Genomic DNA, 15,504 nt, shown 5'->3' on the forward strand with positions numbered 1-15,504 from the left:
AAACTTTGAGGATGTAGCATCTGACCCTAGGGAGGATAGCCAGACATGGAGGTGTCAGGAACTTAAGGAAGTAGAGCTGGTGAGCTTCCTCAGAGGGTGAATCTTCTTCCTGGAAACAACCCGTTCTTCAGGGAAGGTTAGGATGCCTTAAGCAGCTGGTAGGGGAGGAGGAGGTGCTCAACAGCTGGCCTAACACATTCAGATCTTGTTCATCCATGGGAAAGCAGTTGAGGTTAACAACCCAGGCAGTGGAATCAAAGTTGGAAGACCTGGTTCTGCTTGGACTCTTCCTAGCTTTGTGGCTTTGGTTCTTAACCCCTTTGAGCCTTTGTTTCTTTGACTATAAGTCAGACTTATTCTTATCTTCCAGAATTTGATTCTTTTCTAACCCTAGTATTGGAGGATTAAGTGAAGAATACACAAGAATGTGCTATGTGGACCATAGAACTCTGTATCAGAAAAGGGGTTATGGTTCCTATTAGAAACAGCCCCTCCATCCCCCTCACCCAGAAAGAGAGGGCCTATTCCGGCCCCACCCACGGTCCTCACCTCCTCTGCACATTTACGACTTCTTTATCCTTTCAAGGCTGTAGTTAATGTTTTCCTCAGCCTGATTTCACTCATATAAAAATCTTGGGTGGAGTCTGGGGGTGGAGGAAGAAGGCTGCATTGGGGGAGCACAAGGGATGACTTCCAGTTCTGAGCCCTGGGGAGGGGCCCTGCTGCCTGGAGTCCAGGGGAGTCTTCTGGTGCTTTGGACAGTTAATTAGTTCACTGACCAACTGTGTAGTCCTGCAGCTGTGTGTTGCGGTATGAGGGACATAGGAGGAGAGCAGCCAAGTGTGAGAAGGAGAGGAGCCAGAAAGCCACAGCTTCTAGAAGCCTCCACTCTCCTCCAGTTTGCTGCTACTGATGGAACCAGATCCATCTCTGTCTCTCCTTGGGGTGTCAGGGAGTGGAGGTTCTTTTTTTCTGTCTATCTGCAGCTTTCCCCTGTCCCAGCATATATTCATTTACAAGGTGCTACACAAAACTCCATCCTCCACTGGGAACTGGGACTGTGCACTGAGGCTGGGGAAGGGGAGTCAAGGATTCAGGAGAGCTGGGACCACCCTGCTATTGAAGAGCAGCAGTACCATCCAGGACCAGCAGGTGTGGAACAAGGGTGCACGCAGATGCTCGGGTGTGCAGGGAGCCAGGACTGCTGGATGGCTCTGCACCAGGTGTGCTCTGGGAGCCCGGTGAAGAGTGAGCTGCTCAGGATGGCTGTCCACATGGAGTTTGGGGTTGGAGGGGTGGGGCTGAGGTCTAAGGGGACAGGGAGACTGTCCCTCATGGCTGGCCCTAGGTGGTCCAAAGTAAGCAAGAACCTTACAGGTCAGGTCAGTCGGGCCAGTTGTCCTGGAGGGACCTGGGCCTCTACTGCATGGTTCTACCCTGAGGATGAATGGAAACCCATGCCTAACTCTACCCATCACCCAAACACTTTCCTGGGTGTGTGTGTGTGTGAAGGGAACCCCGGACTTTTCCTTGAGGGCTAAGATCTTTCGGGGCTTAGGATGGGAGCCTGATTTTCCTTTCACTGGTCTTGTCTTCATTCACTGCCCACCTGTATGTGGTTGATTCCCTGTACTACACCCCTCTCTCTACTTCTAAGTCTTCTTCCTGGTCACACTTTTCTGGAATGTCCCAGAACAGCCCCTCTTCCAGGAAGCTGTTGTGAACTAGTCAGAGGGAGGCTGCAATTTCTCTTCCTCAGTGTCTCATAAAATGCCTTCTCTGAGGCTTCCCAGGTAACTCCAATTATCCCCTTCCACACCTCCTTGTCCCTGGTGTTGTCACTCATCACTCCCTTTGGTCCTGACCCCTCCTGGCCCCATACCTCTTGAGGCTCCACCCAGTGTTGGAATGTCCATTCAAGAGTCCATGACAGTCTGGTAATATAAATGCTCCCAAGAGGCCACTTCTTCCAGGATGCCTTGAGGAGTTAATTGGGAGAGAGAGGCTCTTGCTCACCCTGGAGCCCTGGTGACTTCTGAGACTCCCCCTGAGTCAGCTTGTGCCCCACAGAGCACATCCTGGGGTCCTCAGACGCCCCATCATTCATACCTCAGCTCCACCCTGATGGCTGGGCATCTACCTCCTTTTCTTTACCCAAACTGAGATGCTTTAAGCCAGCTTTCTCTTCCCCACACCAAGGCCTCACAATCTCCCTTCCCTTCTGCTCTTTCTACTGAGATTAGAACCCCTCTGGCTCCAGAAAAACTTCCTGGATTTGTCAAAAGGTAGGAGAGCATGAATACCTTCTCTAGTCTTGCTCTGCTCATCCTTAGAGCCAAATGGTGACCTTCCCTGTTTTGTATATGTATGAGCCTGGGCTTTTCCTCTCGTTCCTGGCTGGCTGGTTCTTTTGCATTGATCCCAAATGGACTCCTCACAGACAAGATCTGTTCCAAGCAGGGCTGTGGTGGCTGCTGCCACAACTGATTCACCCTGGGCATGGTCCTTCAACTTCGCTGGCCACACTTTTGTTATGCATCCACATCTACACCACAGCTCTTGAATGGGGCTTCTGAGTCCCATGCTTTTTACAGACTTAGGCATGATTCAGAGACTCACTGTGGGAGGAATGAGGGTCAGAGCAACAGGGAGCAGCTGGATAAACAATTGTCCCCTCCCCAGGGCATTACAGACTGGTCCCTAATCCAGATGGCCACAAACTGTCCCTGCTCTGTCCCCCCTTTTCTTCTCTTGCTGCCCCCATCAGGAAGTCCAAGAAGCTCTCACTCCCTCCTAAGCCTGTGCGCACACTCTCCTGAGGGCAGCTTTCTCTGGCGACTTTGTTGTTTCTGTGGCTTCTCTGGTCAGAGAAGATGCTCTGTCAGCACAGAGCCTGTCATTTCAGGACTGGGCTGCATTAGTGGTTTTGATAGTTTCACTTTCTCTTTAGCCCTAGGACTGTTTCCCTAAACCATAGGAAGAAAATAGCTATAAAAAGTCATAAAACCATCCCTGGTTATCTAGGACCCCTAAGGGTACCAAAATCTGAAAATCTCAAGTCCCTTATATAAAGTGGGGAGTATTTGCCTACCCACACCCTTCTGTACACTTTGAGTCATCCCTAGGTTATTTATAATACTGGACACAATGTGAGTGTAGTTTAAATAGTTGTTATGTTGTATTGATGAGGGAATAACAACAAGAGCAAAAAGTCTATGATGTTCAGAACAGACATAAATTTTCCCATAATTGCCTCTCTGTGTTCAGTTGACTCCGGGGCTGTGAAAGCATGGATATGGAGGGCAACAGAGGGCAACGATATACTTACTTTTGTATTTAGCTACAGAACAGATGAGATTGTTGCACTAATCCTCCTGCTTAACCTCACTGAGCCCTAGCCCCCACTCTCCACTCAGGGGAGTGAACCTATCAGATGGTAAGTTAGAACGTCATTGCTCCAATGTCCCAATGACTCTCCATTTCACCTGGAATCCTGACCACTGATGCAGCCTTGCTCTGCCTGTCCCCATTGCCACCTCTCTTGCCTCATCTCTTTCCTTTGATCCTCTGCTCCCAGCAACCTCAGTGCTCCTTGAATACAACAGGCACACTCCTGAGTCGGGAGTCCCTTCTTCCTTCTTCCTGGTGCTCTCATCTCACTGGCACAGCTTGCTCCATCACCTCCTATGGGTCTTTGTTCAAATACCATCTCTCTGATCCTACTTTTAAAACTTGTAACCTGCCCTCTTACCCCAGGGAATTCTCTGTCTGGTTATTGTGCTTTGAGCTATTTCTTTCCTCCTTTTGAGACATGGTCCTGCTATGTAGTTCAGGCTGGTCTTGAATTGATCCTCCTGTATCAACCTCCCAAATGCTTGATTACAGGCATGTGCTATCACACACACTTTGATCTATTTCTTTACTCCCTATCATTGCTCACCTTCTAATACATTCTAGAATTTATTTCTTCTATTTAGCCATTGTTGTCTGTCTCTTCCCTCACCCCCAAATAAGCTCTATAGAAACAGGCATTTTTCTATTCTGCTCATCAATGGATCCCAACACTTACAAGAGCACTGGGAATATAAGAGATCTTCAGTGAATATTTGTTGACTGACAAAATGTGTTTGTGTGTGTGTTATATGTATATATATTATATATATATATGTATATATATAAATGAATGGATATCTCAAAGTCTTTAAAATACTTGAGGTTTGGCAGAAAATGCCACTTGTGGGAAGGTTTAGCCCTTGAGCATTAAGAGCACACCCATTTTGAAAACTATAGGACTTAGAGCCCCCCGTCCTGCCCATAGCTCTTTCTTGCTTCTAGGCTGTGGCTTTTTGAGCACCTTAGGGAACAAAGACCAACAGAAATACAGGATTATGCAAACAGGGCTGAATAGAATGGGGAAAAATTTCTTCTTTAAGGTTTCTATTGATTACTGTAATGTTTGTGTCTTAAATATAATTATGGTGGAAAAAATGGTTTTGAAAGATTCTAAACTATTCCCTTCCCTCACCTGCCACACAGCCTGGTCCTGCTGCTAGCCTACTTTGAAAATCTCCTGCACGCTTCTGAAGCTGGCAACCAGCAGAGGGCAGCAAACGCCCATAGCTGGCCTTGCAGGAGCTCCCTTTGGCAAGAGCAGGAAAGACCAAGGAGGTATCTGCCAGCCAGTGGCTCAGGATTCCAGTGCTTTGGAAGCAAGAGGCTGTCCATGGACTCCTACATCTACCTGCAGATGGGACTGGTGACTGATGTGCCTGGGTTTCTGGGCACATCATTATAATAAAAATTGAGACACTACCAGCACTACCTCCACCATCAAGACAATAGCAACTGTTTCTTGTGTAACCACCATGTGCCAGGCTTCATGGTAAGCACTCTAGATATGCCACTGGGTGTCCCCCTCGCAATGACTCTTTGTAGTAGGAAATGATTCTCTATTCTACAGATGAGATAAGAGGCTTCTTGAGATGAAGTTACAGGAGAACAGCATGGCGGTGAGGAGCCCCGTGCAGGACTCTGAGACCTCTGATCCCACCCTTGTTTAACCTCTGTGCCCCGGAGTTTATCGTCTGCCAAACAGGAAATCATAGAAGAGCATATTCCTCCCTGACGCTATGCCTGGACCATCTGTTGTAGACAATTATTAATACGCTTTTACTTTTGGCCTTTCTGAGTTTTGCTTTGCTCATGCCTTTCTTGGTTCCTTTGGATTTTGAATATTTAAAAACATTCCTTTTAATTTGCCTATTGACTTTTTTTTATTTTTTGCCTGTTGACTTTTAAGTATATTCTGTATTGTGTTTTAGTGACTACTCTAGAGATACAGTGTATATAACCTAATTTCCCCAATGCACTTAGAGCTAGCGCGATGATGATAATGAGGTTATCATTTTTATTTTCAACAATCATATATATATTTTAAGGAATGTAAGAGGAACAAAATAGTCTTTTACATTTACCCAGACACTTCCAACTTTTGTTGTTCTTTGTTCCTCCCTAGTATTGCAGGGGTCACACTCTGAGGTTACCTTTGGGGTCACTGCCCTTCATTCTGAAGAACTCAGGCCTTTCTTTCAGAGCAGAGGGGACAGGAGACAGAGTGTCTTAGTTGTCATCTATCTGAGATGATCTTTCTTTGTTTTACTTTCTTTTTGTCTTTGCTTCTGAAACTTATTTTTGTTGGCTAGAGGATGCTGTATTGACAGGACTGGGGATATAGCTCAGTGGCTCATTCTACTTGTATAGCAGGCCCTAGGCTCTGTCTCCAGCATTGCCCTCCCCTGAGCCCCTCCAAAAAAATCTGTACTTAGAATTCTTTTTCCACCCTAACCCCCCATCTTTAAAGATGATGTTCCACTGTCTTCTGCCTTTTGCAGTTTCTGATGAGAAATCTATGGCAATCTGAATTATTATTCCTCTATATGCAATATATCATTTTTCTCTAGCTTAAAAATGTTTTTCCAGCCAGGTGCCAGTGGCTTATACCTGTAATCCTAGCTACTCAGGAGGCAGAGATCAGGAGGATCATAGTTCGAAGCCAGCCCGGGGAAATAGTTCTCAAGACCCTGTCTCAAAAAACCCTTCACAAAAATAGGGCTGGTGGGGTGGCTCAGGGTGAAGGCCCTGAGTTCAAGCCCCAGTACCACAAAAAAAAAAAGTTTTTCCAATCTTTTCTCCTTATTCTCACGATCCAACTGTGAGAATAGCTTCTATTAACTGATTTTCAAGTTACAGACTCATTCCTTTGTATGGAGCCTATCAATAATTTTTTCACTTCAAATATTGTATTTTTCAGTTCTAAAATTTCCACTTGGTTTTGTTTTTATAGTTACTATTTTCTGCTGAGAACTTTTACCTTTTTATTCATTTCAAATGTGTTTCCCTTTAGCTCATAGATTATAGTTACAATATGGCTCTCAAGTGTCTGTGTGATAGTTTTACCATCTGTGCCATCTCGATATTGGGCACCTGTTGATATTCTCACCCCTTGAGAATTGGCCACATTTTCTGGATTCCCTGAGTGTCAAAGATAATTTTAACTTGTATCCTGAACATTTCAGAAATGATGTGTAGCTGCTGAAGGTTTTTATGCTTTGTTTGCTTTGGTTTTAGTTAGGAATCAGCAAAGTCAGGTTTCAGACTGCAAGTCTATCTCTTCTGAGGGCCATGATGGTGTTTCCCCAGGCCACGGTCACTGCTTTGTGTCTATTCTATGCCTCTGCCACTTAGGGCTCTGTATGGGCAGAGGTTTAAATGTGACTTATGTGTCTAAGTCCTTGGAGTGCTGTTTTGGGTCTCTCATGTATGTGAAGTTCAAGAAGAGCTTGGCTTGGGTGGATTGAAGCATAGAGGCGTCCCCTTCTCTCAGCCTGAGCCTCACCCTTTGCAGGAATCTCTTTTCCTGGTTTGTCATGCCAGAAAGATCTGGTCTCTCGGCATTGTAATCATGTCTTTGCTGCTGTGTAGCCCCACACTGGACCTGGGTTTAGGACAAAGCCATGAGAGAAAACAGAAGGACACAGGACTCCCTTTCCCTGGTGCCTTTCTAGGGAGAGAAGTGGATTTTCTATGGTAGTTTCTGCTGATGCATCTCAGCTCCACTGCTGGGGCCTACTCTCGGTTCAGAGGCACAGGAGCAAAGAGGAAATAAATACCTAGACCACTTCTCCAAGCTTTGTCTTCTTGCCATGATCTGCCTGCTTTTGTTTACTTTTCAGCAACCTCAACTAACATCTGTCAGACTGAACTGGATGCTCTTTGAGGGAAAGGACTGAATCTTGTTCCCAGCTATTTCCCCAGCATGATGTTTGGCATGCAGTAGGCACTTTATCAAATGTTTGTTGAGCGAATGAATGAAAGCTAACAGTCTGAAAGTGTAGTACATGGAAGGGGTGGCAGGGGATGGAAGTGTAGACAGATCATGCAGGGCTTGAATGCCATGTTAAGAAGCTTGGGCTATTTTAGAAGGCAATGGGGAGCCACTGAGAGCTCTAAGCAGAAGAGAGTTATATCAGTTTTCTATGTGAGAAACACCTCTCTAGCAGCATTGTGATGAATGAGTTGGACAGAGATGAAAGCAGGGAAAGAAAAACCAGGAGGTCCCTGTAATGACCCTGAGGGCCTGGTGGTATGACGGGGCCTGGAGAACAGTGGAAGTGTTCAGCTGAGTCAGGAGGAGGGCACCTCTGAGGTGTTCGGTGATGCCATTACTCCATGTGGCTCTGCCTTGCTCTGCCCTCCATGCAAGGGCTGTGCTTCTCTCCCCAGTGCCTTCCATGGGCCTCAGACAACCACCTCCCTCCTTGGCATGACCTCAGTAGGGTAGGCTGGTAGCCTCCCAACCTCAGCGTGATCCAGAAGGAGAAGCCAGAGTCCTTGTGAAGTGAGCTTGGCAAGTTTATTGAAAACCCAGGAACACAAAGAGCAGAATACAAACAGGCACCCACCCACCCCTAAGCCTTCTGGAGTTTGCAGACACAAACACTGCTGTGGTGAAAGAGGTGGGCCTCACACTTCCACAGGTGCAAGGCACACAGAGTGCTGCGGAGCCCACCTCTCCACCTACACCCCACCTGCCTCTCCGACTCACATGCCACATGCCGGAGGTAAACCAACAACCAGAAAGAGAAACAGACAGGACAAACCACTGGGAGAAGAGCCGTTGCAGCGGACTTAGGTGGGCCTCCAAGGACTGTGGGTCCTTCTGGGCCAGGAAGAGAAAGAAAGAAGTCTTTCCTGCCAGGAAAGGGAAGAGGGAGGAGCAAGAGGTGGTGAGCTAAGGACACCTGCAGCTGCAGTCAACTCTGCCTTCTCCAAGTGACTCCAAAGGATGGGGACCCTGGTGCCCGCACATCTGCTTTTTGGCTTTGGATGGAGTCTCTTTTTATAATTGTACTGAATCTGTGTTTTTCCAGCCTGTGACTAGAGGATGAGGGAGGCTCTAAAAGAATGAAATTGGGAGTCAGGGAGAAGCCAGCCAGGGTTGGGCTGAGAATCTACATGGTGAAAAACATCCCGGGAGAGGACTTGACCCAGGTACAGCAGCCCCTGGGGAGAACCAGGGGTTGACGTCCTGGCAAGACCCTTGTGACTGGAGACCCGTCAGGCCCAAAGTCCACGCCTTGGGGGAACAGAAGCAGGGGACATTCATCTGGTTCTTCTCGGGTCAGTGGCCATCCAGGCTGGGCTCTCAGTATCTGGTCCGGCGGGAGGTGGTGGTGGTCGAGAAGCGGACGCTGGAGTTGTGGCTCCCGCGGCCACCACTGCAGCTACTGAAGCCGCTCTCAGTAGGCAGTGGGCAGGGGATGCTGGGGACACAGGTATCGCCCACGATCACCGAGCCACCTCTGACACTAGAGCTCAGCAGGTCCCCTCCAGCCAGGGCACCCCGGGTCCCACCGAAGCTGGAGCCACAGGAAGCCAGGACCCCTCCGGTGGTGCTGGTGCGGATGCCGCTGCTGCCCGAGAAGGTGACACCGCCACGGGAGAAGGTGGAGTTGGAGACAAAAGGTTCAGGCCCACACACCACGCCACCCCGGGAGCTGCTCACAGCTGTGGAGAAGAATCACCAGAGAGGTGTTTCCAGGAGTCAGTATTCACTTTGTCTTGGTGGTTCGTTTAGTGACTACACTAAAGCTAAGCATTAAAGTAGGAGGATTGGCCAATTCCCAGCATATTTGTACACATCCCTAGATTGTCATTTCTATGTGGCCCAAATTGGTTGGGTTGCCGGAGACCAGGCAGCTGGAGCAGTGGCCGCTTTCTCTGCCATTATAGTGTACTCCTTTATCCTCTCCAGTTTCCCCTGGGCCAGCATACAAGAAGCCCTTCGATACAAGTCCTTTGTCAGTTCTCTCTTGCTGCACTGGTGGCTCTGCTCTGCAGTCCTCTGAGCCCCACTGGGCATTCCCTTCCTCATGCCCCAGGACTCCAGTCCAGCCAACCAGTGCTTAGACCAGCTTCCACCTGCCCACTGCACTCTTTTCTGTGCTCAGCAGCAGCAGCAAGAGGAAGAATTTCCACTGGCCTTGTCCCATCCCTGCCATCAAGGGAAAAGAAACCTCTTTGGCACAGGCCTTTCCATTCCTTCTGTCTCTGAGGCAGTTCCCTTAAAGAACAAGGCCACTCAAAACAAAAAAGCTAACTCTTTTCTAGAACCTTCTGCCACCTGGAAGGCCCTGACAGCCCTTGTCGGCACTTTGCTCCAGGGGATCTCAGAGTTCAATGAGGACATGCTCCTAGTCTAGGGGCCAGATGGTCCCTGTTCATCTTCTTGGCCAGACTAGCCACCCTCGGGAGCCTCCTTATTCTAGTTTGAGTCTAAGTTCAGAGGAAATTTGAAGGAGATAGGTATGTGAGGTGGAAAACACTTAAGTTGCTTACATATATTGACTGGTCCGACACCTTCACAGATCCTGGAGAGAGAAAGAAATAAATCAGTTCACACACACAGTCCTTCCTGAAACTTGCTTGCTGTCAAAAGGGTTTCTGGTTTGGGTGGACCAGCAGCTCTCATCCCTGGATGTACATGTATCTGGAGAGCGTTGAAAAACACCATGTTCCTAGCCTACCCTAAAACTGTAGAATCAAACTACTTGAAGATGTATTCTTGTTGATGTTGTTATCATAATTTTAAGCAAACTAACCAAGTAAAACTCCAAGTAACTAGCCAAATAACTCTTGGATTTAAGAGCATAGATCTGGAGCTACCTTCTAATCCCCTGTCAAGCTCAACTGACTAATGCTTGCAGAAAACACTGTCACCTCTAGAGACTGTCATTTCAGCATTTCTTCACCCAGTACCCTCCCCTTACTTGGTTAATCTTTCCAGATGCCCAAGTCTGAGCTCACTCCCATGCTGAGAGCACTCACCGGATTTCCTCGCCTTCCAGCAGCTGCCTGTAGGTGGCGATCTCGATGTCCAGGCCCAGCTTGGCATTCATGAGCTCCTGGTACTCCCGCAGCTGCCGAGCCATGTCCTGCTTGGCCTGCTGCAGGGCGGCCTCCAGATCTGCCAACTTGCATTTGGCATCGTTGAGGGCTGCCTCACCCTGCTGCTCTGCCTCAGCCACTGCGGCCTCCAGCTTGGCACGCTGTAGGGAGGGCAGTTTGCAAATGGGCTTAGCAGGGACTCCCAGGTGGGTTAGAAACACTGCTTTTGTTGATGGAGGTGTAGCCTGATGCCAAGCTAGGGATAAAGCCTCTGGTAGCTGCTTTCCCAGGAATGGGGATCCTGCAGTTTGCTGTCACTTGGAGGTGGGGCATTGCTTTTCCTCTGTTTCCATACTGCTGACTCTGCCTGTCCTGATTTCTGCTGCCCATGGAGTACCAAGGAACACCTGATCTCTGCCTCCCCTCTGCTCTGAGTCAGTCACAGGCCTTTCCTTCTCTATGGGAGGTTCTTCCTCCAATCCACTCTGTATTTTCCTCTTGCAGGAAGCCTTCCTGGAAAAATCCTCCATCCTTTGTTTCCAGATTTTGGTGAGTCCCTTACCTCGCCAGACCTGGGACTCCCCAAAGCCAGGGGCCCTGCCTTTCCTCCCTCTATGGCTTTTTCTCACTTCCTTTACCCACCTGAGCCTTGGCATGCTCAATTTCTGCCTTCAGCCTCTGGATCAGCCGGGTCAGTTCATTGATCTCGTCCCGTGTGTTTCGTAGGTTGTCACAGTGTTGGCCAGCTGTCACCCGCATCTCCTCATACTGTGGGCAGAAGGGGGTATTTTGAAGATTCAAATGTCAGGTCAACCCCTGCTGGGTCGGGAAACTCAGACCTCCTTTGAGTCTTATACCCAGGGCTGCCTGCTCCCCTTCCCTGGCCTCCTCTTGCCCACCTTGGTCTGGTACCAGGCCTCAGCATCAGCGCGGCTGCGCCTGGCCACCTCCTCATACTGGGCTTTGACTTCAGCAATGATGCCGTCCAGGTTCAGGTCCCGGCTGTTGTCCATCTTCACAATGACTGACGTCTCTGAGATGTGTGACTGCAACAACTGGATTTCCTGTGTTGGAGGAGCAGAAAGGCTGTTGGGCTCAGAGACCCATCAGTGGCTGGGATTCTGCCACAGTATCCCCAGGATGCGGTGCAGGGGCAGAGAACAGTGCTTATTGATTTAGGACAAGGAGAGACTCTTCAAACTGAGGGCAAGGAAAAAGACATGCCTGAGAACCACTGCAGTTTGATACTAATATGATTAGAGACACCCGTCCAACACACTACCTGGTTTAGGTGAATATCAAAACCATGGTGTGGGGCGAGAGGGGCTAGGGGCTTGGTAAGAGGAGTGAAAGCTATGCTAGAGCTTCAACTTTTCTTTGGCTTATCCACAAAGTTGCTTTTCTGGTCATGGTCCATGGAGAGCTGACCATACTTAGAGCACAATAGTCTAGAGATTCCTATACCTCAGGTTGCTCATATAACCAGGGTGGAGGCAAGGCAAGGGCTCCAGAGGGAGCTTTCAGCCTCCTCACCTGAAGCCAGAAACTCAGACCAATGAGATCACTTATGAAGCAAAACATAGCCAGTTGTGTTGGTTAATTAGATCAAACACAATTTTTCTGACATTTGACAAATTGATTTTCCAGAGTTGCTTGGCCAGTAGATAAGAAGTGACATTCCTAGACTTCGGTCTTTAGATTGGCTGATGAGGATTTGGATCATAGATGCAATGAAGTCAACCCCAGGCCTGTGCCAGGCTGTGAGAAGCCTATTTCCCTGATGTTCTCCACTTGCAGATTCATCAACATAGAGAGCACACAGACTTGAGTGGGAGCAGAGATGTGTGATACCAGTGTTTGCCAGCCTAACTAAGCCCTTCCCTAGGCTTGCTTGCCTAGAGAAGATGAGCCTCACCTCCAGGTACAGAGCCTTCAGGAATTCAATTTCCTGAGTTAGGGCATCCACGTTGGCTTCTAGATCAGATTTATTCAAGAAAGCTGTATCCACATCCTGCATAAAAGAGAAAAATGAGTATCATTACCTGTGTGTGCTTTTCCTTTGCCACTTAGGGAGGGTCTGGAGATGGTGGGAAGACCTGGCCAATTTCCATAGGCTTCTGGGATGGATGGAAACTCACTGGGTGGAAATGAAGCTTAGCGACTGTTACTTTTTCTCTACTGCAGAGTGAAAATTCCCATACTGGCTATTGGACATTCTCCAATGCTTACTTAAAAGCAAACAAAGTCTAGATAATTCAAGACACTTAAAAAGTCATTTTTCAGACCAGTGTTCTCATGGAACCCAATCCTAAATAATGCGAGGTCAAATCAGAATTTCGGAGTCCCATTGTGTTTGGGTGAGTAGTTCTAGACCCCATAGGGTTGCCCAGGGAGTTTCCAGTGAGTCTGGAGAACATTTGCCTGTCTGGAGAACTTTGTCTGGACCTGTTCCTCTCCCTTACCTTTTTCAGAGCCACAAATTCATTCTCAGCATTGGCTCGGAATCCCACTTCCTCTTCATACCTGGAATGAATAGAGACAAGGAGGGTGAGTTCTCACTCTGAACTGAGAGCCCAGTGAACCTCTTAAGACTCCCCCTCGTCCATGGAAGAATTTGGATCCCTGTTGCTACCCACTTGCTATTATTGTCTCAGTCCCATCTTCAAGACCTCTGAGCCAGTGGTCCTTAGTTCCTCCAAACCCCTTTCACTTTTTCAACTTGGCTTTGGCATCAGCAAATCTGACTATTGCTACGCTCTTCAGGTAGAAACTACTAAGGACCATTGCACTTGACCATAGAGGAGATAGGATCCAAATCAATGCTAAATGTGGGCTCCTTTTTCTGGGGTCAAGTCATCCATTGGCAGTATTAGGGACAAACTGCCCAATTCCCAGACTTCTTTTTCCTTAGGACCCATGGAGGGCCTCCTCTTCATTCATATAGCACTGTCCCCTGCATGCCCTGGGTATTGTAACCAACATTGAATCCTGATCCTTCCAGCTGTTCTCATCTTAGCAGGGCTTCTGTTTTGGAGACCAGCCCATGCCTGTCCTTGGTATGTGAAACCCAGGTGACACTCACTTCTTCTTGAAGCCCTCAAGGACATCCTGCATGTGGTTCCTCTCAGCCTGCAGTCGTGCTTGGTCACTGACCAGTACCTCTAGCTGCCTCCGCAGGTTGGTGATGTAGTTCTCAAAGAGAGGGTCCAAGTTGCTCCGGGCACATTTCTGCTCTTGGAGGAAGCTCCATTTGGTCTCTAAAAGCTTATTCTGTTGTTCCAAGAACCGCACCTAAATCCCAGGGGCAAAGAAATGGCATTTGCAGTGTTTGATAAGGTCACCACAATGGCATATTGTCCATTTCTTCAGATGGCTGACAATGATTCTCCACCATATGTTGACAGTATTCTGCCTTCTACCAACTCTTATTCCTCCTATAACTCAGTAGATGCTGGAAGGGCAGGTCTGCAACCCCCTCCTCACACTCAGCCAGGCCTGGCTACAGAGGCATTTCGAGACCAGTTCCCCTTGGACCTTTAAGCAAGGTGTAAACCAGGTCATAAGGAAGTTGGAAAGATTGATTCTACTTATGCTGGAGTTTGCTTGCATCTGAGAATGGATGTCAACCATTCCTAGTAGAGCATGAAAAGCAGAGGCCAGGCTGTGGTACAACCACCATCTCAGATATTCCATAGGCTGAGATGTGTAGATCTGGAAGAGAGCTTACAGCATCTTTCTCTAACCCCCCTAATGCTAGAGAGAAGCAAACTCACAGAGGTTCCTTCCCATCCCAGACACGGCCCAGCACCCATCTCCACGTGGACTTGACTGTGGGACACCAGTGCTTTTGATGATCCACATCACTGTCCTTTGTGTCAGTGACTACCAGTGACTGTTCCCATATTTCCTTCAATTTTGGCCAACACTTAATTATCCCATGTGTGTGTGGTGAGCTAATGAATTTTTTACTTTTTATACAAAAATTACTCCACTGCATTTTCAGTTTCCTACACCTGGTCGGATGAGGTCACCACCTCATCTGTATTATAAACACAATGATCTCAAAGAATAAAACCTGTTACACATATGCCTGGTCTAAATCACCAGATAGCAGATCTCAGTTTGCCTAGATGCCCTCAGATTTAGCTGGATGTCCCTCTTTTCTCCAGTGTCTTAGTCCATTGCACTATTTAGCAATTCCTCTGACTTGTCCTTGCTCTGTAGCAGAGCAAGCTCAGAAATCATCGCTCAACATCTCTAGCAGATACCTGAAGGGTCTGGGGTCAAAGGCAGTGCTCTGACCTGGACTAGCTCTTGTTAAGGGAAGAAGCACCCCAGTGACTTTCAGTGCTCGGCATTCTAGACCCAGAGGTTCGGCAAGCATTGGTACCTTGTCGATGAAGGAGGCAAACTTGTTGTTGAGGGTCTTAATTTGCTCCTTCTCATCCTTCTTCACCCTCTGTGCATTGGGGTCAATCTCCAGGTTGAGGGGCGTTAGCAGGCTCTGGTTAACAGTCACAGCTGTGATAGATGGAGCTGCTGGGATACCAACTCCTCCAACTCTGTAGCCAAAACCAGGGCCGCCGAAACCATAGCCAAGGCCACTGCCAGCTCCAAATCCCAGACCAACACCACTGCCGGCCCCAAACCCTAGACCAACACCACTGCCGGTCCTGAAGCCCAAACCAACACCACTCCCATCACCAAAGCCAAAGGCTAGCCCACTGCCAGCTCCAAAGCCAACTCCACAGCGGATGGGACGAGGGCCCACAGCTGCTATCCGAGGTGAGCATGATCCAAAGTTGATGACACTCCGACTACCAAAGCCACCAAGGCCCCGGAAGCCAGACCCGTTCCTGCAGGAAACAGAGCTGGTCCGGAAGCGGTTCAGGTTCTGAGGGGTGATTGCTGAGCAAGAGCTGAAGTTGCCCACCCGGTGGCTAGAGCTGACTCGGTAGGAGCGGCAAGACATGTTGGCTTTCTGGGTGAGAGCTGAAGAGAGGTTGCAGAGTGGGGCGAGCTGGAGCTGGGAGTCCCTGTGAGGGTAGTGGATCCCTC

General features: G+C 48.5%; 1 protein-coding gene across 1 annotated transcript; it reads right to left on the reverse strand.

The window, feature by feature from the left end:
- Positions 1 to 7,890: 7,890 nt before the first annotated feature.
- Krt84 (keratin 84) lies at positions 7,891 to 15,504 on the reverse strand. The gene is made up of 9 exons (XM_020160233.2): positions 14,837 to 15,504; positions 13,529 to 13,737; positions 12,909 to 12,969; positions 12,362 to 12,457; positions 11,346 to 11,510; positions 11,089 to 11,214; positions 10,387 to 10,607; positions 9,898 to 9,929; positions 7,891 to 9,066 (listed from the first exon to the last, which is right to left on the reverse strand). Exons 1-9 carry the CDS (start codon positions 15,416 to 15,418, stop codon positions 8,705 to 8,707), a joined length of 1,854 nt encoding a protein of 617 aa, XP_020015822.2. The 5' UTR covers positions 15,419 to 15,504; the 3' UTR covers positions 7,891 to 8,704.

The sequence above is a fragment of the Castor canadensis genome, chromosome 8 (genome assembly GCF_047511655.1).
Source record: "Castor canadensis chromosome 8, mCasCan1.hap1v2, whole genome shotgun sequence".
NCBI lineage: Eukaryota > Metazoa > Chordata > Mammalia > Rodentia > Castoridae > Castor > Castor canadensis.

What these genes read in the sequence shown, in the direction of transcription:
- Krt84 (XM_020160233.2), bottom strand. Translation starts at nt 15,418, where the DNA reads ATGTCTTGCCGCTCCTACCGAGTCAGCTCTAGCCACCGGGTGGGCAAC. An exon ending in CTTGAGGGCTTCAAGAAGAA is followed by an intron (nt 12,970 to 13,528) that starts GTGAGTGTCACC and finishes TATTCATTCCAG; the next exon opens with GTATGAAGAGGAAGTGGGAT. An exon ending in TGAAGGCTCTGTACCTGGAG is followed by an intron (nt 11,511 to 12,361) that starts GTGAGGCTCATC and finishes CCTCCAACACAG; the next exon opens with GAAATCCAGTTGTTGCAGTC.